Raw genomic sequence first — 24,687 nt, 5'->3', positions numbered from 1 at the left:
TATGGCATAATTACTGAACAGAAGTCATTTACTATTTTGGACATAAAACTAGGACAAATAATACTGGTATTACTCTAACCATTACACTGTAATATGTTACTGCTAGATTTAAAATTTTAAAACGTGGGTGTTACTACAATGCTGAGAAGTGAAAAATGTTGCTACAGAGGGGTGGGGAGGTACAGTATGTGTTACTAGTATACTATGGTATGGCGATGGAGGATGTGTTATCACAGATGTGATGGAGGGGTGTGTGCTAGTACTACAGTGTTAGGGTGAAGGAGGATATCCTATTGTTATTTATCCTATTGTTATGCTTGTATGGTTCTACGGACACTTTGTGGCACCGTATAAATAAATGATATTAATAACATTGCAGATGGGATGGAGAGGGATGTGTTACTAGAGAGGTCAGGGAAACAGGGCCTCATTTTTTAACGAGTTTTATCACCAAAACGAGTGATATCTTTCACTGTGTATGATAAATGTGCTCCAGCCAATCAGCTCCCAACTATCAACTGTTAGAAAAATGACAGTTGGGAGCTGATTGGCTGGAGCACCATTTATCATACACAGTGAAAGATATCACTCGTTTTGGTAATAAAACTCCTTAATAAATGGGGGCCATGATGTACTATAGAGTACTGGCACCAGTTTACATACACCTGTCCATATGGATACTTTGTAACAATGAGAGGAATGGCAGAACTGTAAAGATGTTCCTACTTTTCCTGTGCTAAATTATTCAGATTTGAATAATTCCCTGGTTCTCTTTCTCACAATGCCGCCAGCTGAACAAAAAAGGCTGTATATCCCTGGTATAGGATGCATGGTGTGTGCAGGGAATACATGTGCTGATGATATCCCTCAGAGTATTGCTGGGCAGAATTCTCGTGGGCATGCTTGTAGCTCTTCTCAGGAACAGCTGGTCATTGTAAAGAGACAATAACATGTGTTTGTCTTCCAGCTCAATCTTATTATACACTGTTTTATGGCTAAATAATATTATCAATATATTAAATAATAATATCATTCCTGTAATTAGTGTATAAATGCAATAAATAATTGATATATACTGTAGTACTAACCTTATATTCTTATCTTACAGATCATTAAAAAAAAAGAGACTTAAAACAATTGTCCACCATAAGGTTAGTAACAGAATTTACTATTCTGGCAGTGCTTTGTACTGACGGAGAGGTGACATGAACCCTATAGCTATGTGACAACATCATGGTAATGTCTGTGAACGATGTCGTTCACAGACATATCGCATTGGCTGTGCTGCACAGCCGATGTCCAATATATCTGCAGATATATTGGGGCATCGTGCTATGTGTATGACTGCCTGTACAGTTGCAGCAGAGGCCGCGGGGAGGGGGGAGCGACACGCCCCCGGCCAGCGGGACCCATGGCCAGAAGACTGATAATGGTTGTTCTATGTGTATGAACAACCATCATCTACATATATATCTGCAGATCACTCGATCTCAAGATATATCTGTAAGATGTGTACCCAGCTTTACTGTAAATGGTATCCAATGGCACCAAAGTCTGGTTCATGTGTCTGTCATCCATTGTAGCTTGTTATATTCTATAGAATATATCACATTTTAAAGGTTATTTAATTCTGGCAAATAATGTTTGAAAAAAAAAAAATCAAGAACAATGTTGAAAGTTACTAATTTGATAAATATGTTGCTATTTTGTTTATTCATTGCATCATTCATTCATTTTTTAGTGTAAAATGCTGAAGACCGTGGAACAAGCTTTATTTTCATCCGGTCTGCAGTCACCAAAGTGGACAGTCATGGAAACTCAGGTGCAGTTCACGGTCTTTATTTTCTTTCTTTTTCCTTTCCCTTTCAAGCAATTAAAGTGGTTAATAATAATCTGATGAGACCACACTACGCAAGTGGTTAAAGTACATTTTCAAACTCAGAATTTAGTATTTGTCTGCATATTACAAAAACATGAAAATGTTACTTGCATAAGTATTCACACCCAGATTAGTACTTGGTAAAACCACATTTTGCCCGTACTTACTTGCAGATTTTACCCAGGTTGCTCAGTTTGGTTGGATGACACTTGTAAACTGCAAGTTCAAATAGTGCCACAGATTTGCTAATGGATTAAGATTTGGGGGTATATTTATCAAAATTGGATTTTGATTTTTGTGTGATTTTCCATTTGATTTTGCATTTGGAGATTCACTAAAATCGAATGAAAATCGAACATAAAACCGAATCCCATTCAAATCCCACTCAAAATCGAATATCAGCAAAACATCTGTACTTTTACATAGACCAACATAGAAACCCCTGATTTACTAATATTCGATTTAAGGGCCTGATTCAGACCCAGTCGCAAGGCTGCATTTCGCACACAGCCTGTCGAGGCAAAAATATGCTAATGACCACATATGCAATGTAACTGCAGCTCAATAAGTAGACACCCAACACTACATAATGCCGCCTACTTCCCTTCACTAACGTTCTCGCAAGACAGCGAAAACATCGGTAACATCGGGAACCATCGGACCCACACACACAAGTTGTGGTTGACCTGACCCTACTGCAGACATTGCTAATGTTTGTGTGTGTAACTAGACATTAGGATGCGTATGTCATCGCTGGGGCCTAATTATGCACTCCCGTGAAATGGCGTCTAGACTCCCAGGCACGTCTGCGTTTCTCTGACCACCACCCTGAAACGGTCATGTCCTGTCAATCTCTGTGTGAACCACCTGCATGCTCACTGCGGTTGATGCCCGATCGCAGAGGCTGGTTCGCGCACTGCAATGCATTCGCGTGCGCAGAATGCAAACATCTACAGGCTGCGTGCAAACGCAGCCTTGTGACCGGGTTTGAATCAAGTCCTAAAATCGAACACCAAATCAAACTCCAAATCAAACATAAAATCCCCAAAATAATAGACCTGCTTCATATTGGTGATTTTAGCATGAGCAGGTGTGAATTACACAGATGCATGCACAGATCAGTGAGATCCGTGCATGCTTCTGTGTGTAAAAACGTGGCAAAGTGTTACATTTTATAAAAAAAATTACGTGAGGTCCCCCCTAAAGGCACAACCAGCACCAGACTTTTCTGAGCCGGGTCTGGTTGTGAAAATACAGGGGACAAACGACGTAGCACAACCAGCACCGGACTATTTCTAGTGGGTGTGTAATGCCGCAGCCAGGGTACCCTTTCACCAGGTCTCCTGGCCAATGCATTATATCTGACCGCTAGTCAGCCCAGGCCAGGGATCCCTGGGAGGTGGGGACCCCCCCCAATAAAGGGGTTCCCCCTCTCGAGGGCTCTCCAGGCCTAGGCTGATAGCCCGGGGCTAACCCCGACACCCCTGGCTGGTGGGTGCTGGGTTGATTGTATATTAAAATAGAATAACTAACAAAGGGGCAGATATATGACTCTGGAAAGTGATAAAGTGGAGAGTGATAAATGACCAACCAATCAGCTCCCAACTGTCATTTTTCAAACACAGCCTGTAACATGACAGTTGGGAGCTGAGTGGCTAGTCATTTATCACTCTCCAGTTTATCACTTTTCGAAGCTTCATACATCTGCCTCAATGTCTTTTACAGGAGAATTAGAGGTCCCAGCAAGCCTCCACCACATGCTGGTACTTGGAGAGCCACAAGTATCAGCATGCGGGGCATTAAGGGTTCGCTGTAAAAATTAAGGATCAGGGCTATTCATGTAACACAGGAGATATCACAGATATCTCCTGGTTACAATTCTCCCCCAATAATTTCCACAGTCCCCAAACAGGCCACGTGGGGAGGGACAGACTCCTGCCGCCATGGGGGTGGGAGGCTGGTACAGACACCAGCAGCCACGGGGGAGGGGGGGTCAGCGATGGGCACTTGTTGCCACATGGGGGGAGGGGGTTAATAACAGTGATGGGGAGAGCGGGGCCTCCGGGGACACAGTACAGAGGAGCTAGCAGCAGGGGTGGGAGGACACCATAAAGAGGGGGCGGTGGGGGCACTGCGGAGAGGATGCCGGCAGTGGGGGGGGCATTGTGGAGAAGATTGCCAACAGCGTGGGTCACTGTGGAGAAGATGCCGGCAGAGAGCGAGGCAGGGAGGGGACAGCTGATGGCTAAACTAATGTTAATGCAGTAAGGAGGACAGTGCAGTTAATGGGAGAAGTATTACATTTCTGAAAAGGTGTCTTCGCAGAAACAGCATCTTTTTGGGAGTGATACTTTTGTAATCCAGGAATGATGAATAGGATTAAATTTAACAATGAACTCGTGGCGAGTTCAAAACTAAAATATCACTCATTAAATTTATATCATGATGAATAGGGCCCCTAACCACATAACCTTATCCCACATTTTAGCTTGGTCACTCCTAGGTTTTCTTTCAAAGTCCAGACATGCTTTAACCACTTAACTGACAAAATTGTTTTTTTTTTTGAAAATTTGGTTCTTCAAACATTGGAACATCGGGTCACCACCATCGGAACATCAGAAATATTGTGACTTTCATTTTCACAGCAGCTGCAGGCACCAGGTACACTTTAGGAGTGCGGGGGGGGGGGGGGGGGGTTAATTAACTTTTTCCCAGCAGCTGCTAATCTCTGCAGCTGCTGGTTGAGGGGTCCTGCTGTGTTGACTGATCAGCAATGATCAGCAGCATGGCAGGCACTGGGAAAAGGTGCAGAGAAGCAGAGGGACCGGAAGGTCTCTCTGAGATTCTCTTCCTGCAGCCACCCCCACTGTTTATCTGACTGGTTACATTATTGCGACCAGATCAGATAACACACAGCCTGATATGGTCAGAAAAATGAGACCATGCCAGGCAAGTGGTTAATGTGGTTTTTCTTCAGTAATGACTTCTTTCTGGCCACCCTCCCATGCTGGCCAGTTGTATGCAGAGCTCTTGATATGGTTCACTGAAGTACCTTCTTGGTTTCCCACACAAGTCTCCTTCTTACTCTGATGTGGAGTTTTGTGGGCCAGCCCCTGTCTAGGCAATGCTTGGGTTGTATGATGCAGCTTACATTTCCTCTCAAATTAGCCATAAATCTTATCTTTTATTTTAGTCACATTTAGAGGCTGTTAGGACAATATCTTTCATCTGTATAAACTTAGAGCTACGACAGCACATTAGGTTGAATACTAATGCAAACAGCATTTATTTAAAAAAATCTGCAGACAAATGATGAGTTTGAAAATTTACTGTAAGATCCTACTGGTTCTCAATAAAAAGAGGGATGTAGTTATGTTAGTGGCGTCCGGAATGCCGGCCGGCAGAAACCCGACGCGGAAAGCCCGACTTGGGAGTAAAGCTAGGCATCGAAATACCGACACCTATCTTTAACCCAACGTAGAAATCCAGATAGACGGCATCCCGAACGGAGGTAAGCAGGAACAGGTCAGCGTTAGCCGCGGGAGGGGAGGGTTAGGCACCACCAGGGGGAGGTTAGGGTGCGGGAAGGGGGAGTTACGGTTAAGCACCACTGGGGGGAAGGTTAGAGTTAGGGGAGGGACAGGGGAGGGTTAGGATACTTACCAGTCCCAGTCGGGATCTAGAGCCTTCGGCCTTCCGGCATCGGGATTTCATCCGGTGGCTAATCAGCTGCCAGCATTACATACCGATTCCATAAAAATACTGTCTCAAACAATATGTATAAATGTAATTTGTAATACAGACAAATCTGATGAATTTTTAGGATGTTGAATACTTTTTTAAAGTCACTGTATGCATGTACGTTTTGATGAGAAGGTGGATCTGTTTTTTTTTTAGAGCAATCACCAAAAATAAGCAATGTTGCCACCATATAGCATTTAATTATACATGGCCATAAGACTTAGGGATCTATGTACTAAGGGGTCAATCCTATTAGGTGCGAATTGTGAGGTGCAAGTTCAATTAGCAACTCGCACTGATCAGTCAGACTGAATTCGCAACTTTCCACTCGCACCTCCCTGAGAGTCAGAGATGGAAAGGAAAATCTTTATGTTAAGGTTAAAATGTCAGTGCACTGTGCTGAACCCCTTGGACACCCCCCCTAAGGACTAATTAGGCATTTGGAAGTTTCCAATTAGCTTAATTAGTCCAATAATTACATGTCATTTTTGGGGATAAATAAAACATGTTCTCTAATTACCCCCAAATCAACTTTTTCATTAGTTTAGGTGCCCCAGATTTAATTACAATGATTTGTTAGTTGAAAAATAATTGTTTTTATAAAAAAAATTTATTTGTCAAGGTGCCCTCAAAGTACCCCCAAATCACCCTTTTTTCCTAGTTTTTTTTGCATTTTTCGTTTAATTAGTTTGAGATTAAACGAAAAAAGTTTGTTTTTTTATCATTTTCTTGCATTTAAAAAAAACCACACAAATCAGCAATTTGACACCATTTAAAAAAAACCTACAGTACCTTCCTAATGGCCACTATATAGTCCTGCTAACAAAATTATGCATTTTGGGAGGTCCAGGATGGTCTCCCCATATTTTCATGCATTTCTCGCAAATCTCAGTTGGCAGTGAATTTGCACCCCTTCGCTGCGAGTAGTGCGAATAGGCATTTTTAATTGGATTGGAGAATTCCAAAGTTTACAAGTTTCAAGAAATAAACTCGCTACATGCTATTCGCACCTAATTGGATTGAGCCGTAAGCCTTGGAGAGAGATAATGTCAGCGGAGATAAAGTATCAGCCAATCAGCTCCTAAATGCCATTTTTCAAACACAGCCTGTAAAGTGACAGGAGTTGATTGGTTGGTACTTTATCTCTGCCCACTTTATCGCTCTCCAAGGCTTAGTACATAGACCCCAAGAATTGTTAAACATTTACAATGTCTTTTTGCTCCCTATAGTCTCCAGATTATGAAATGCAACAATATGAGCCTGCAATGTGGGTGAGGACTAAGGTGAGGTCTGTGAAAGACTGGGACAGTGCTGTCAGTAGCGGCTTCATGCGTCTCTTCAACTATATTCAGGGTAACAATGCAGAAAGTAAGTTGTTCACATGAAAATGTGTTTATTAGTCGAAATTAACTTCCTGCATGGAATGCAGTGGTACATACCTTTGTCAGCTACAGCATAGCCCATGGGGTTACCCCAAAACATAATTCTATACCCTATAATGATATATACATTATGGATAATAGGCCTAGTATTAGTGTATTCACTATTGTTACCCGGCACAGCAGCTTCCTTGGCTGAATTGCATTATGCTCATTTCAGCCAAGGAAGCTGATGTGCAGTGTTATACCCCTTTCAGATATACAACCAGGGAAATTTCCTGCTCAGACCTGGAAATTTCTCCTGTGCAAATTCCCGGGTATTTGGTCAAGACTCCCCTTTCACACTACAGCATCTACCCAAGAAATTCCCAGGTAGACCCCTTTCAGACAAGAGCAGGGTTTTTCTGCTTACCTGCCTCTTCTCTGCCATCTGCTCCTCCTAGCCTATCCCCTCTCTGGCTGATGATGATGATGATGTCATCATTCAGCAGCCAGAAGCCTGCCAATCATAATGCAGATTTTTTTTTTTAATTATAATTTTTTTAAAATTTATTTTAATTCCCTGTTGGTCCAGCGGGAGTGCGGGCGGCCTGTTGTGGCACAGCCGGCCGGTGCTGTGGGTGGTGAGCAGCAGCGCTGAGCGTCCTATAGGATGCTCTGCGCTGTCAGCTCAAAGCAGCAGCGCTGAGCGTCCTATAGGACGCTCTGCACTGTCAACTACATGTAAAAGCTGCTTGGTGCTGCCCGGGAGTAGTAAATTCCTGGGTAGCACCATTCAGACAGAAGCAGGGTAAAAACCCTGGTCGATTGCAGGGGCGGCTACCCGGGAACGTGTTCCCGGGTAGGTACCTTTCAGACAGACTTGGCTACCTGGGAATTTGGCTGAGGCAGGCCAAATTCCCAGGATTCTCGAGATGTCTGAAAGGGGTATTATTCAAAATTGTATATTTCTGCAATATCAGCAACTAATGTTTTGATTTGTATTGTAATAGTGTGCAGTTCATATGTCCTATATATAAGAAGTATTTGTAGCATTTCTGGATAACTTTCTTGGTTCAAAGAAAGGGTCATTTTAAGCACATGCTGGCTGTAGAAGTGGCATCAGTATCTAGGACAGCTCAATCTGTCAGTCACCTGGACAGCAAACATCGTTTTCAAAAGATGCCACACCGGTGACATAAAAAAACAGGCATATTGTGAAATATTATAACAAACAATAAATCCAGGCGCCAGCAGATGTGTATGGAAAAAATTACTCTGCTGCTCGCAACAGCTGCTCGCCCACAGAGAGATATTGCCAACTCTTTCACAAACAACGTGATAAAAAAATAATTAGAAAAAAATAATATATATATATATATATATACATATACATATACCTATATATGCATATATATATATATATATATATATATATATATATATATAGTAGGTGGCGCTTGTCACACACAACAAGGGGGTATTTGCTAAGCACTTTATTGGTGCATATATACATATAATACTGCTACAATCATATAAATCTCCCGGGAGAAGGGTTATAAAAACAACAAATGTTATTATTATAACATATATAAGAACATCTGCATAAAACAATATGTATACTAGTGGCAAAGGTCCAAATATAAAATACCTTTTAGCATCTGGACTCACTGTCCCGTATAGCCTTAATATTTTTCACTGACACATCGCTTAATGCTGCTCCATATAGCCTTATTAGGATCCAGTAACACACCGCTTATCACTGGTAATAAATGTTTCCACAGAGTTCACATGAATAACAAAGTATCCACTAGTGGTAATGTCAGTAGCAAGTTTGTAGCAATGTATAAGGAATGGGAGCACACTGTATTATCAAGAGGTCCAGGCTCTCAACTGTACTCGCCATGTCCGTGCAGTGTGGGGCATATGTATCAAAGCTTGATGTGAGATAAAATTGTGAAATATATATCACCAACCAATCAGCTCCAAACTATCATTTCTTAAACACAGCCTGCAAAATGTAAGTTAGAAGCTGATTGGTTGTTGATATATATCTCACAATTTTATCTCAAATCAAGCTTTGGATACATTGGATACAATTGCAGGTTATTTGACACGTAGTATCCTACTGAGCTATTAATGTGCTATATCCTAGTGGATATTCAATACCCACCAGGTATTGTTGAGGATTATCATCATTGTCACTGTGTTTTGTCTATGTGTTCCTGTGCTTATTTGACTTTATGATAATTTTTAATAAATATATGTGATATTCTTATTGTTCCAATTGATTGTTGTTTTTGGCAGGGACACACCAGCGCAGTATTATTTATTATTTTTTCTAGGTTACTATAGGGACCCGCAATCGTTGATTGCGGATCGCTATAGTCGTTGGTGAGTTGGTGGTGTGCTGAATGATCAATATCATTCGTCTAGCACACCCGGGAGATAGAACGACGATACCGTTATCATTGTCGATCGTCCCGTGTGTACGCACCATAAAAAAAGGGTAGACTACATTTTATTACATATTCACAAGTGATAACATAGAGAAGCTGGTAGAACCTATTAAAAAACAGTGTTGTTCAATAATAAACCGAGTGACTAGTAGCAACATTTTCATTTATTTTGTCTAGTCCAGTAAATAGGACATCCCTCGAGGAGATAAAAAAATAAACATTTTTAATACTTATCTATGCCTTGCTCCCTCAGTGTATACATGTGATATATTTGAGAGCTAGGTTTTACAGTACACCTCCCAGAATGCAATGCACTCTGATATCCAACTACATTGGCAATTCTCCAGTGTGGTCAGTAAATGTGGTCAGTAAATGTGGTACATCTGATATACAGAATACATCCATTTTTGACTGTTAACTAGTATATAAATACTGATAAGAAAAACCGCTCACTGACAGATCGTACGAGTGGTTCTTCGGGGCTAATCTGTTTCATATATAATTTACTATTAGTGTAGTGGCTGAGGAGGATCATCTTATTTTATTTGACTAGAGCATAAGACCCTATTGCATTCAATATTCAACTCCTGCACAGAATTTATTCAAAAGAAAATAAAAACTGATGATACGAATATAAGAAAATGTCGTGTTTTTTTTCCTGCGGTAATGAATATTTTATTCTTATATTGGCTTTTGAGTATTTTGCAGACAATTGTGAAACTTACTGTCACTTAATATGTTTTATGCAGAGATGAAGGTTGAAATGACTGCACCAGTGACAACCTATGTGGAGCCTGGTGCAGGACCAGCCTGTGAATCCACACTGACCATTTCATTGTACATTCCATCTGAACACCAGGATGATCCACCCCAATCTTTTGAAAGCAACGTATTTCTTACAGAAAGACCAGCAATAACGGTCTATGTCAGGTAGATTTGTTTCACTTCAGCAACTTCTTTATTTAATGTCTCTTGCAATTGGGATTTATTGGAATTTATAGTTAGAAGTTTTCCTTCAGCGTGATGGATCTGTGGGCTTAATTCAGCAAGGATCGCAAGTGCAAAAAGGCAAGCACCCAGTCCATTGTTGCGTTCTGCGCATGCGTGTGCATCACAGTGCGCGAAATAGCCATTGCGATTGGGACTGCAATTGCAGTAACTACGCAGACCCATCGCAGAGTGATTGAAGACGCAGGCGTGACAGTGCGTTTCTACGCCGTTACAGGGGCGTGCCTAATTAAGCTCCTGTGACGGCATACACAGCCTGAGCTCTAGATACTGACAGGAAGTTCAGCAGTTTATGAGTGAGGTCTGACCTGCCTTAACTGTGCATGAGGCTCCGATGGTACTCGATGGTACCGATATTTTCGCAGACTTGCAAGGTATTACGGATGTGAGTAAAAGGAATTGGTTGTGCTGCAGCGGCATTGCGTTCGCAATTTAGCAGCAGAACTGCATATGTGCTTGCTGCAGCGATTGTATCAGCGATTCTTGCTGAATCAGGCCCTGTGCTCGCAACAACCAACTAAGGGGCTCATTTATCAACAAGTTTTATGGTACGCAACAAGTTTGCATTTGATAAAACTCGTTGATAAATGAGTCCCTAGGAAAGTACAGAGCAGATATTGTTTCAGGTGGCACTTATATCTGCAGTAGGCATTGAAGGCAGTCATTTTTAAACATTACATTATCTTATGTCAACTCTGCAAGGAAACAATGCAAATGTCACACCGCACAATATTTGTAATCACATTTTCTGTATTATTCTTGCACCCTTTGGGCCTGATTCATTAAGGATCGAAACTGCAACAGCGCTCGCAGTTGGCCGATTGTTGCGTACTGCGCATGCGTGTGCATCACAGTGTGAGAAGGCACCACTGCGATCGCACTGCAATCACACAGACCATGTAGAGCCCTCGCAGGGTGATTGACAGGTAGTGAGCATTTGGGGGTGGTGACGGGGGAAGGGGGGGGTTGTGGTCGGAGGAACACAGGTGTGCCTGACTGTTTGAATGCCGTTGCGATTGCATACGCGGCCTGAGTACTCTGCATGCAACGAGGTTAACAATTTCTAAGTGAGTTCAGGGCTGCTGTAAGTCTGCATGAGGGGCCGGTGGTACTCAATGTTACAGATTGTTGTGGAGGCTTGCAAGGGATTATGGATGTGAGAGAGTGGTACTGGGAGACAGTGGGCATCTCTGTGCTGGCAGTGTGATAGCAGTGCAATAACAATCATTAGCATATTTTCGCAGCAGACCTGCGTGTGATTACAGAGCTGCGATCACAGTGGCGATACTTAATGAATCAGGCCCTTTGTGCTGGAGTGATCTCAGTGGTATTAGTGCTTGTGGCCTAACTTACTACTGCACTTTTTCAGCAGAAAATGTTCTGATTGTTATGCAGTTGGTAAAGAAGTTATGCATTGCTCTAGTGGGATTTACTAAGCGCAGTCATGTGTGCATAGCATTTGCAGCACATTTCACTGTTTTTAAAAATGTTACACTACTTTATACAGTATTCCCCAATATCTGAGAACACAAGCAATTTCATTAGCCAGACTGGTTTTAGATTTTTTTTTCTCAACACTGGCATAAAGGTTTTATATTTTATCATTTTCTCAGCAGCAATGGTAATTAACATATTGTATTGCAGTGATATAATGGGATCCATTTAACAATATAAAATTCTGGCATCATATTTAGTTTCGTATCACTGTAATACTTATGAGTATACCGCCCGTATTCAAAATAACCTACCTGTCCAGCGAGGTCCTGCACTCCTCAGCGTTGTCTGGGTTGCTGTCTGATATGTATTCGTGGCGGATGTCTGCCCATGTGCACTGTGCTTCAACCTGACGGGGACTCGGCAAAGCCTGAAAACCTTTGCTGAAGTCAGAAAGACTTTGCTGGGTCCCTATTGCTGCCAATGGACATCTTACTGCTAATGCCTTCTGTAGATGGCGTAAAACAGCAGTAAGCTAATCTTACCATTGTTTGATAAATACTGCACGTGTGTTATAACCCATTTAGACACTGCTTAAATTTATCAAATACCACTTACCTTGTGAAGTCCAGCAATAAGGGGGCTACCTCAGGCAATATTTTAACAAGCCTTCAGTGGTTGTGTAATACTTCGGTGTATGATATAAGTTAGTATTCTCAATTGTACATACATGGACTGCAGAGCCATACCCAGTAAGGTCCCTTTTCTTTCTACAAATGGCACATACACATGATGCCAGTAAGGCCAGCATGCCCAGTACATTTTATAACATTTTCTGTTCTGTGCATGCAAGAGCAGTGGCGTAACTAGGGCAGGGCGAGCGGGGTACAAGCCTTGGGTGCCGTATTACGGGGGCACCGCTAGCCATGGTCAGGCCCGCCCTAGTTAGGCAGTGTAGCGCTGATCGCAGTGAGTGTGGTCAGCACTACACATTTACACAGGACCGGTGCTAGGCTTCCCTGCGCCGGTCCTGTGCTGCACAGTCGAGCCCCTTCCCTCCCCCTGAGCACTTACCCAATAGCACTAGGAGAGGGTGGGAGGCAGGCTCAGGCTGTGCTAACACACACACCGCCACACTGGCGGCGATGTGTGTGTTAAATAGCAGCCAATGAGAGTCAGATAGGCTCCCTTCCGGCTCCTGCAGTGGGTAATGGGAGAGACGTGCTGAGCGCATCAGCCCGGGAGGACTGACGTGCGGCGGCGGGAGCGGTGTCCGGAGCCGGAGCGTGGATTCAGGTAAGTGTATTTAAAAAATTTTTTTTTTAACGTCTGCACTACTGGGGGCACAATTGGGGAGGGGGTGGCTACTACTGGTGGCACTATTACTTGCGGGGGACCTCTACTGGGGGTGGGGCACTACTGGTGACTACTACTGGGGGGGTACTACGGGGGACACTTCATCGGCAGGGGGAACCTCTACTGGGGACTATACTGGAGGGGAAACTACTACTGGGGGCACTATATAAGGGGCTTACTACTAGGGGCACTGCACTGGGGGGACCACTATTGGGGGCAATAATAGGAAGGACCACTACAAGGGGCACTGTATAAGGGGCACTGGATAGGGGGATCACTACTGGGGGCACTGCATGGGGGGGACTACTGCTGTGGGCACCACTATATAAGGGGCTTACTGCTAGGGGCACTGCACTGGAGGGACAACTACTGGAGGCACTGCATGGGGGGGACAACTGCTGGGGGCACTATTTAAGGGGCACTACTGCATAAGGGGGTACCACTACTGGGGGCACTGCATTGTGGGACAGCTACTGGGGGCACTATATAAGGGGCACTGCATAAGGGGGAACACTACTGGGGGTACTGTATAAGGGGCACTACTGGGGTTAAGGTGCATATGGATAGGAATGTTTTGAGTGACAATAAAGGGGTGTGTGTCATGTTGACACGCCCCATTTTTAAGTGACCACGCTAATTTTTCACCGATTTTTTGCACAAGGGGGGGGGCTCCATTTTCAAATTTGCCCTGGACACTAAATACCCTATTTACGCCACTATGCAGGAGACATGGAGTCACCCATGTGCAGTATTGCACCAGTATGGTCTGGACTGCTTTGGGATGTCTATAGGAGTTGGAAATATACATCTTGAGATGACGTTTTGCTTTTATCAAAATCTGCAATAACCGCAGTGTGATAAATTAGCAACAGATCCCATACCAGATTGTGGGAAGGCAAAATTAGACAAAAGGAAACCCTGTTAATAAATCTAATAAAGCTGTGATCACCCCTTATAGTGCATGAAACAGTTGGAAAGGGATTATCATAGTATAATAAATCTAATAAAGCTGTGATAACCCCTTATAGTGCATGAAACAGTTGAAAAATGGATTATCATAGTATAATAAATATACTAAAGCTGTCATAACCCCCTATAGTGCATAAAAGAGTTGAAAAAGGGATTATCATACCATAATAAATAAAGCCATAAATGTGGGGATGGGTACGCCCGGGATGCCGGCGTTCAGGATCCCGGCGGCCAAAATTCCAACACCGGCATCCCGACAGGGTTAGAATACCAACACTTTTTCGGTCGGTATGCTAACCCTCCCCCTCTTTCTATTTTACCCCTAACCCATCCTCCCCGGTGTCTTACCCTAACCTCCCCTCCTAGTGCTTAAACGTAACCTCCCCCTTCCAGCACCCTAAACATAACCCTCCCCCCCTTAGTGCTAACCCTGCCCCTAGTGCCTAACCCCAACGCTAAACCCAACCCCACTAATTACCATCGGGATTCCGGTAGTCGGGATTCTGCCGCCAGGATGATTCCAACGCCGGCATTCTGACTGCCGGAATCCCCTCCGTCTGTATTTTTAACTGCATCCCATAAATGTATTATGCTATTGGCAACTTATGTTTAAATGAAATATACCATAGGGATAATTTATAATGCTTGCTTACATACATGTGGGTAAATCGTAAATTTGTAGGTATACAGTAAATATGTGAGTATATGATAAATATAAGGTATATAGCATCTGAAAAGATTTTTTTCTCTGCATATTTGTATGTATTTAATACAGGTAATATTTTACCACTCATTTGCTGTACTTTGATTTATAGATGGCAACGGACATTGACAATGAAAATTATTATTAGAAATGATGCACCACTTATGGGGGGTATCCACTAAGCGATTTAAGCAAGCGATTGCACGATAATGATGTTGTTATCGTGCAATCGCTTGCAAATCGCGCATGCATCGTGCATGCATCGGGAATGTTTTGGATGGAAGCGACCGGCGATGCGCGTGCCCGCGGGTCGCTTCTGACATCCGACATCGCCCGTACATGCAGGTCAACCTGACGATCTCGTCAGGTTCTGCATGTGCGGGGATGAGGGATGTGCCGGGACTGAACGAGTGAACGTTCAGTCTAGGCACATCACTAGCTATACAAACGACAGCACGATTGCAATGTCGCAATCGTGCTGTTGTTTGTATATCACTAAGTGTAAACCCCCCATAAATTTTCATGGACTAAAATCAATAAATAAGTGGTCACAAAGTATTATATACTATGTCTTATTGTTTTTACATATTAGAGAACATGATCAATAATTGGGAATTAAATATTATTTATTTAATGTCCTTATAGCCAATGAACCTGAGGGGATACATTACTGCACAAACACCTTCAGCTCATTGCCAGTGGGCACATACCTAATATTTGGATATTTTTGTATTTCTTTAAAGATCATTTGGAGGGTACACTAATGGTGCAAATAACCTAGAACACATCTCACAGTTGTCAGAACGCTTGAAACAGGATGGAAAGTGTTTGATGAAAATGTCTACTACACCGCTGGCTACGACAGTCCATTTAAGCCAATAAACTGACATAATGAGGTGTGGCTGATAGTGAAACAATGAAACCTCCTGAAGCTCTATATTGTGTGCCTTGTGATCTTTATTGATGCATGTCTAAAACTTCTGAGACTTACAAGAAAAGTGTGCCTAACCGTTTATGTAGGTATTTGTTACATTGTGTTGAATGTTGATGTGTGAAACAATGTCTGCAGCATTTTCATCTTTAAATCTCTTCTGAATGCAGAAAAAAGCTCTTAAATGCTAGTCAGGGGGAGATTTATCAAAGCTCCTGTAAGTTTACAGGCTGTGTTTGAAAAATGACAGTTAGGAGCTGATTGGTTGGTACTTTATCTCTATTCACTTTATGTCTCTCCAAGGCTTAATACATAGGGCCTGATTTAGTACCGATCACAAGTGCAACTACGGACACACATTGAGTGATTGTTTGTCATCGCAAATACTTATAATCCTCACTGCGCGTGTGCAGAAATCCCACTGAGATATGGGGCACTTTAGAGGAACCCATCACTAAGTGAGTGACAGGATGTCAGTGTTGGGGGTGGTGACAGGGGAGTGGTCGGAGAAACGCAGGCATGTTTGAATGCCGTTTCCTGGGTGTGCATTAATTAGCTAATGCGATTGCATTGCAGATTGAGAACCCTCTGCATGGAAGGAGACTTGCAGCGTCTGCAGCTGGTCAGACCTGCTGTAAATACTGTGCGTCGATGGTACCGATGTTTAGGCAGAAGAGCAAGATTAGATGGATATGAGAAAGCAGCAGTGGGCGTCTTTATGCCGGCTGAGCTATGGCAAGCATTTGCATATTTTAGCAGCTGCGTTCCATATGGATTTGTAATTGCGATAACAGTTGCGATTCGTACTGAGGGCCTAATTCAGAGGTGGACGCTATTGCAATTCGCACGCAGACTGAGCGATTGTTTGCCATTGTGCATGCATATGCATCGCAGTGCGCTTGCGCGAAGGCAGATGTGCGATCCTGCAGCGTTCGCCGTGCGAGCCCGCAGACCATGGAGGCCCATTACAGATTGATTGATAGGAAGTGACCATTTGGGGTTGTTGATGGGGGGTGGTCAAGGAAACGCAGGCGTGTCTGGGCGTTTGAGTGCCGTTTCATGGGCGTGCATAAATTATCCACTACAAGTGCATACTCAGCCCTGCGTGGCAGAAGAGCTCCCTAGGCTGCAGCAGGACAGATCTGTTGCAAGGGTAAAATGGCCCCCAATGTCCGTCGCTGTTACCAATATTTATGTGTGCATTCGATCACGCATGCAAGTACGAAGGCAGCAGTGAGTGTCTTTATGCTCAGGTGATCTTTGTTATCATTAGCATATTTTCACAGCTGCGAGCATGGGAATGCGCGGCTGCGTACGCATTAGCGTCCACCTCTGATCAGGTCCTGAATCAGACCCATAGACCCCAAAGTCTTTAAATGCTATGGGCAGAGAGAGATAAAGAGCAATATTTATCAAAGCTTGGAGAGAGATAAAAAGGAGAGAGATCAGCTTCTAAAGCTGGGTATACACCTGGCCGACCTGCTGACCTATCTAACGATTGGTAAGTGCATACACCAGAGGTTCCCAAACTCTACCCTCAAGGCACCCTAACGGTCCATGTTTTAAGGTTAACCATGATTGGGCACAGGTGACTTAATTACTACCTCAGTCTTTTGATTTAGCCATCTGTGCTAACCTATAGATATCCTTAAAACCTGGACCGTTAGGGTGCCTCAAGGACAGTAGAATAACTAGGGTCTTTGGCATCCAGGGCAAGATGAAAAATGGCACCTGGCCAACTGTGGGTGTGTGCCAAAAAATGGGCATGGCCACATGCCACAAGGGGCGTGACCACTGGAAAATGGGGGCATGTCAACATGACTTTTTATTGCATATGCACCTTACTGCTCCCATTGGTAGTTCCCCTTATGCAGTGCCCCTTATACAGTGACCCCAGCAGTCGTGTTCCTTATACAGTGCCCCCAGTAGTATTGCCCCTTATACCTTGCCCTCAGTAGTAGTGCCCCTTATACATAAAGACACAGACACACAACACAATACTATACTTACCTTAAACCCCACTCCTGCGCCCGCTGCCATTCGACTGCTCCATCCTCGGTCCTCGTGCTGAGCAATATGGGAGAGACATCATGACATCTTTGCCTTCACCCACTGCGGAAGCTCGAAGGTGGAGCACAAATGGAGTAGGCAGTGGCGGCGCCTCTCCAGCCTGGCACCAGACCTGGGTGCAGCAGCCAATAAGAATCTGCCTGACTCTTATTGGCTACTTCTGGCTACTCCTCTGCCGCGTCTGACACTGTGCCCCCCCTCTGCCGGGTCCGACACTGTGCCCAGGGCATTTGCCCCGCTCAACCCCTCCCCCTCTAGTTACGCCACTGGTTAAGGACCCAGTTTGGGAACCTCTGGCATACAAACTTACCAATCATTCGGCCGATGTGTTGGTGCTGACATCATAGGGTCGCCCGTACACACAGCCAGATATTTCAGCATTGGCTGTGATGTAGGACAGACGACGTCGTTCACAGACAGATTGTCTGAACACACCCACTGATAATTACAGATATATCGCCCTTTCAATGGACAGCTTGACTGTCATTTTACACTTTTTCACTCTCAAAGCTTTGATACATCTCTCCAAAAATACCAATCAATCAGCTCCTAACTGTCATTTTTCAAACACAGCCTGTAGAATGACAGTTTGATGCTGATTGGTTGGTACTTTATCTCTCTTCACTTTATCTGTCTCCAAGGTTTGATAAATCCCCTATAAGCAATAACTTACTGACTTTAAACTGCAAGGGCATTAGCCCAGAGTGTTTCATGTACACTGCTTAGTGAATTGTGCCTTAAATAGGTATTGTTAACTACTACTGAGAACAAACATGCTATGTACAGTGACCTTTGTTACAAAATTGGCGAAGGACCATGAATGCAAATAAATATATATATATATACATATATATATATATATATATATATATATATATACAGTATAATATGTGCATATATGTTACAAACTGAATGCTAGACCAACACACACGTAAAATAAATAAATAACGACATGCTTGCATTTAATGCATTATTAAACAATTACAAAGCCTGGCTTAATTACTGAGAACAGATACTGTGCATACTGTTATAAAACTGTTGGTCATACAGTCAGTGTCTTGGCTATAATAACCTCAGACTCTGATCATTTTCTGTTAGCTGAGGACAGAGGCAGGATTAAGGTTTATGGGGGCACCAGGGCAATTAACTTGTGGGGGCCCCTACCAATGAAATTGTCAAAAATATATGCTAGCAATGTTACTAAAAAGTATAATATGTAAATACACTGTATTGGCCCCAGTTCAAATTATCACACAGATTATGTCACACCCAGTTCACATATACCACAGTGTCCCACACACTGGTGGTGATGTAGCTATGTTTAGGGGCCCCAGTGTGTGTGAGTCCCTGGGATAGCTGCTCTGCTCTACCTCTGCTCAGAGGTAATAATATAAGTGTCTCCTTACCTTTAAGAAAGAGGAATAAAATACAGATATGCAATAAGAACCTACCTGCTGCCAGTGATGTCTGTCACTGGCTCTATATTTGCAGCAAAACATATTTTCTTTATAATCAGCTGATGAGTTGGCAAAGATCATTAAATAATGCTCAACCTACTGTAAGTTATATGGATATTTGAAATCAAAGAGGTTCTGTGACCATATATTATACATGTCGTAGAATTTCAGGTTAATTTATCATATAATACTATAAGCAGGAGTAGTCCATATATTACACAACGGTTCCTAACAAATACTTAAGAGATGACATCATGACTTGCCTATTATAAGCAACTGCTTTAGAGCTCACTCTTTATTATTTACAGGAGTTTCCACATCTGTTAACATGCCTTGTGTATCATATGATTTTATAACTACATGTAAGGATGACTGCGGGCAAAATGCTAATAAATAATTATATTGTACCATAGTGAACCTACCAGAGGCTATCTGATAGGTTCACTAAGTAACATGGAGGGCCACATCTGGTTCATAGGCCACCAGTTGGATAGATATATGGGTCTCAGTTTTCAGTGAGCAACTGGCGGCATCTTTCATTTTGTATTGCTGCAGGGCGTATTAAGAGAGGAGGGGGCCCGTGTTCACTCACTGTCTGGGGCCCCCTCCTCTCTCCCCGACTGCCGTCAGTGAACTGACAGCAGCGGTAGACTCCGGGCACTAAAGTGTGCCCGGAGTCTACCTTGCATGTGCAGATCACCGGGGAAATGGAGTGGCAGGAATTTTTTCGGTGATTTCCTACTTCGCATGCTCTAAACACCGGGAAAATGGCCACGGCAGCCATTTTCCAAGCATTTTCTGTAGTGCTACTCTGTGGGACATTGGGGAGATAAGAATATAAAAAAGTATGGGTGCAGGGTGTGCGTTGCAGGCCCCCCCTGGACCCAGAGGCCCGTGTGCACACCCTGCACCCATTATAAATACGCCCCGTATTGCTGCCTCTCGCCGTGATACAAACATGGGTACCACGAGTATTAATCAACACTTAGGTAGGAGCAATGGTAAAGCCAGCAAAAATCTCTCCACTGCTTGATAAATAGGGCCCTATTTCCATAGAATCCAGGTTCCTAGTGCACACACATTTCCATTATTAGAAGAGATGGACTCACGCATATGTTTCATATATTTTGCATTAAAAAGAAAACAAGTAATGGCTGTACCGAGAAATACTTTACATTCTCAATGCAGAGCAGCAGTTCAAATTCAGACAAGCTATAGTGACAAATACAAGGCAGGCACACAAGATGGTTTCTACTCCATTATAATTATTAAATAATTCATAATTATTATCAAATGAGTTCTGCTTGTGTACCTCAGCAGACAGGTTAAAGTGACTTTGTTGCCGGGGCATTTTCTGTCCTGTCACTCCCATTTTGAGTACTGATACTACAGGAACTGATGGGATTCATTCTAGTTATGAGTACTCGTGTTTACATACATACATTCGTGTTCGTTACAAGTGGCAAGTGGATTAATTAAAACAAATATTATTTACACTATATTTTATTATTATTTTTATGTTTGTATTGTTTTTAGGCTATACTTTGTTGTTTTATTGCATACTTGACATTTAACTACTTATATATACTTAAAAAGTCTTATAATTAAATCTTTCTGTGAATCCACACATATCCAGATTCCACACACAAAAGCTTTAATGTTATAATAAATATAATTGGAATGTGGTATTACACAGTACCTGCTTTGTATGTAGCCTTCTGATATAAAATCTCTAGCACATATATTAATGATGTGATTGCTGCATTATAGAGCTATTTAGTTACGTGTGAAAGTTTGATGTTTTAAATTCATTGAGGTTCTCCTGACTCACAGACTGCTTCTATATTAAGATTTTTTTTTCAAGCTGAATTCCATTTTATTTTAAAAATTTTCCTTCCATAAAATGTTTAAAAGAGCTTTCAGCATTGTGAAACTATAGTTTTCTGTTACTCCTGGTACTGCAAAATACCACGTGTCATTTTGTAAAGCTGACACTTAAACTTGCAATTGTTTACATTTATTTTTTTAGAACTGTTTTTAAAATTTTGTATATTGTGCCTCAATATTTGTAACTTCATTGTACTAAATAGATTAATACATTTGTTATGCTTTTTTTAAAGGGTATTGTTACAATAAAGTACTTTATCATACTAGTATTGATGTGTCCTATATGTAAAAGATCTGTAAAAATATTTAGGGTGCTTCAATTTTCAGAGCAAGCTGCATCTGTTTCTTTCTGTAAGTAGATTTAGTAGTTGCAGTAGAACTTGCTATACAGAGCATCGGGACAGCAGAATGTTCCCGATGCCAGTGCACAACCTGAGCCTTAGCACATGGCAGCCTCCAGATATTGTAGACCTTCTATTTCTGATGTCTAACCAGAGTGCTGCTGTGCGGTGATGTAATAGCAGTCTGCTCCAAATGTAGAGTGCCCCCTGCAACTGTTAAGCAGGCCATGATGGTATATTAGGATCACAGTATGGTCTCCAATGTGGGTGGGTTTGGAGCAGTGTTTCTCTCTTTACTCATTGTCAGTACAAGCAGGCTGTGTTGCCTGCCAATTGGATAACTATTGTGAGTTCCTTATTACTCTAAAGTAGGGGTGTGCACCGGCCACTTTTCGTGTTTTGTGTTTTGTATCTGGATCTTTCTTCGTGTTTTGGATCTGCATTGGTTTTGCCAAAACCACCCTTCCGTGTTTTGGGTTCTGGGTTTTGTGTTTTGGATCTGTATTTTTTTTTAAAAAAGCATAAAAACAGCTAAAATCACAGAATGTGTTGGTTTTTCTGCTCCTATGCTATTATTAACCTCAATAACCTTAATTTCCACTAATTTCCAGTCTATTCTGAACACTTCACACCTCACAATAGTGTTTTTATGTCCAAAAGGTTGCACCGAGGTAGCTGGATGACTATGCTAAGCGACACGAGTGGGCGGCACAAACACGTGACCCATCTAGGAGTGATACTGCAGTGGCAGACAGGATGGCAGTTTGAAAAACTAGGCCCCAAACTGTACATAATGCAAAGAAAAAAAAGAGGTGCAAGATGGAATTGTCCTTGGGCCTTCCCACCCACCCTTATGTTGTATAAACAGGACATGCACACTTTAACAAAGCAATCATTTCAGCGCCAGGGTCTGCCACACAACTGTGGCTGAAATGATTGGTTCGTTTGGGCCCCCACAAAACAAGCTGGCAATTAATCTGTCCCTGCACAAACTGGCTCTACGGAGGCAAGATATCGTCCTCATCCACCGATTCCTCACCCTCTTCAGTGTTGTGTACATCCTCATCCTCACAGAGTATTAACTCGTCCCCACTGGAATCCACCACCACAGGTCCCTCTGTACGTTCTGGAGGCTGGTCTCCCTGGAAGAGTTGATAATTCATTTTTATGAACATCATCTTCTCCACATTTTGTGGAAGCAACCTCCTCCGCCTTTCGCTGACAAGGTTCCCGGCTGCACTAAACACTCTTCGGAGTACACACTGGAGCGGGGGCAACTCAGGTAAAATAGAGCCAGTTTGTACAGGGGCCTCCAAATTGCCTCTTTTTCCTGCCAGTACTGGTATTGACTGTCTGACATGCTTACTTGGATGCTGTCACCGATGTAATCCTCCACCATTCTGTCAATGGTGACAGTATCATATGTAGTGACAGTAGACATGTCAGAAATTGTTGCCAGGTCCTTCAGTCCGGACCAGATGTCCAAACTTGGTCCTGCCTGCCCTGCATCACCGCCAGCGGGTTGCTTAGGATACCTAAGTTTTTTCCTGGCAGCCCCAGTTGCGGGAGAAAATGAAGAAGGAGCTGTTGACGTGTCACGTTCCACTTCAGCTGACAGTGTTTTCACCAGCAGGTCTTTGCACCTCTGCAGGCTTGTGTCGGCCAGAAAGAGAGACACCACATAGGCTTTAAACCTAGGATCGAGCACGGTGGCCAAAATGTAGTGGTCTGATTTCAACAGATTGACCACCCTGGAATCCTGGCAAAGCGAATGAAGGGCTTCATCCACAAGTCCCACATGCCGAGCGGAATCGCTCCGTCTTAGCTCCTCCTTCACTTTCTCTAGCTGCTTCTGCAAAGCCTGATGAGGGGAATGACCTGACTCAAGCTGACAGTGTCTGAACTGACTTAACGTGTGGCAAGTTCGAAGGGCTGGAGAACCTTGCACAACACGGAAATCATTCTCCACTGCACTTGAGTCAGGTGCATACCCCCTCCTTTGCCTATGTCATAGGTGGATGTATAGGCTTGAATGGCCTTTTGCTGCTCCTCCATCCTCTGAAGCATATAGAGGGTTGAGTTCCACCGCGTCACAACCTCTTGCTTCAGGTGATGGCGGGGCAGGTTCAAGAGTGTTTGCTGGCGCTCCAGTCTTTGGCACGCAGTCGCTGAATGGCGAAAGTGGGCAGAAATTTTTCGGGCCACCCAAAGCGTCTCCTGCACACCCCTGTCGCTTTTCAGAAAATTCTGCACCACCAAGTTTATTGTGTGAGCAAAACATGGGACGTGCTGGAATTTGCCCAGATGTAATGCCCGCACAATATTGGTGGCGTTGTCAGATATCACAAATCCCCAGGAGAGTCTAAGTGGGGTAAGCCACTGGGCGATGATTTCCCTCAGTTTCTCTAAGAGGTTGTCGGCGGTGTGCCTCTTACTGAAACCGGTGATACACAGCGTAGCCTGCCTTGGAACGAGCTGGCGTTTCTGAGATGCTGCTACTGGTGACGCTGCTGCTGTTGCTGCGTAACGTGATACATCTACCCAGTGGGCTGTCACAGTCATATAGTCCTTAGTCTGCCCTGTTCCACTTGTCCACATGTCCATGGTTAAGTGGACATTGGGTACAACGGCAGTTTTCAGGATACTGAGGACACTTTTTCTGACGTTTCTGTACAGTCTCGGTATCGCCTGCCTAGTGAAGTGGAACCTAGACGGGATTTGGAACCGGGGACACACTACTTCCATCAATTGTCTAAATCCCACTGCACTAATGGCAGATACCGGACGCACGTCGAACACCAACATAGCAGTCAAGGCCTCAGTTATACGTTTTGCTTCAGGATGACTGCTGTCGTACTTCATCCTCCTCGCTAAGACTGTTGGAGGGTCAATTGTTTAGTAAAAGTAGTGGTGTTCCTACTTCCTCTCTGGGATGATGAACGACTCCCAGCAGCAGCAACAGCAGCAGCGGCAGCAGGAGGCGTAGCAATGCAGGATCCTCGGAGGAATCCCAGATAGGAGAGTCAGTCATGCCAGTGACATGGCCTGCAGGACTACTTCCGATCCTGACTAAGGAGGAAATTGACAAGGAGGG

The 24,687-nt window shown here is 43.3% G+C and overlaps 1 protein-coding gene across 1 annotated transcript; it reads left to right on the top strand.

Moving 5' to 3' along the window:
- Positions 1 to 1,120: 1,120 nt before the first annotated feature.
- On the top strand, positions 1,121 to 15,827 carry HEBP2 (heme binding protein 2). The gene is given in 6 exon segments (XM_088453736.1): positions 1,121 to 1,151; positions 1,742 to 1,822; positions 6,850 to 6,988; positions 10,187 to 10,367; positions 15,651 to 15,730; positions 15,733 to 15,827. Coding segments are annotated over 5 exon segments (570 nt in total). The 5' UTR covers positions 1,121 to 1,151; positions 1,742 to 1,747.
- Positions 15,828 to 24,687: the final 8,860 nt, after the last annotated feature.

Source organism: Taudactylus pleione, unplaced genomic scaffold (genome assembly GCF_031769625.1).
Source record: "Taudactylus pleione unplaced genomic scaffold, aTauple2 ptg000006l, whole genome shotgun sequence".
Taxonomy (NCBI): Eukaryota; Metazoa; Chordata; class Amphibia; order Anura; family Myobatrachidae; genus Taudactylus; species Taudactylus pleione.
The sequence above is the reverse complement of the archived record's forward strand: the minus strand, read 5'-3'. Positions and strand labels throughout refer to the sequence as shown.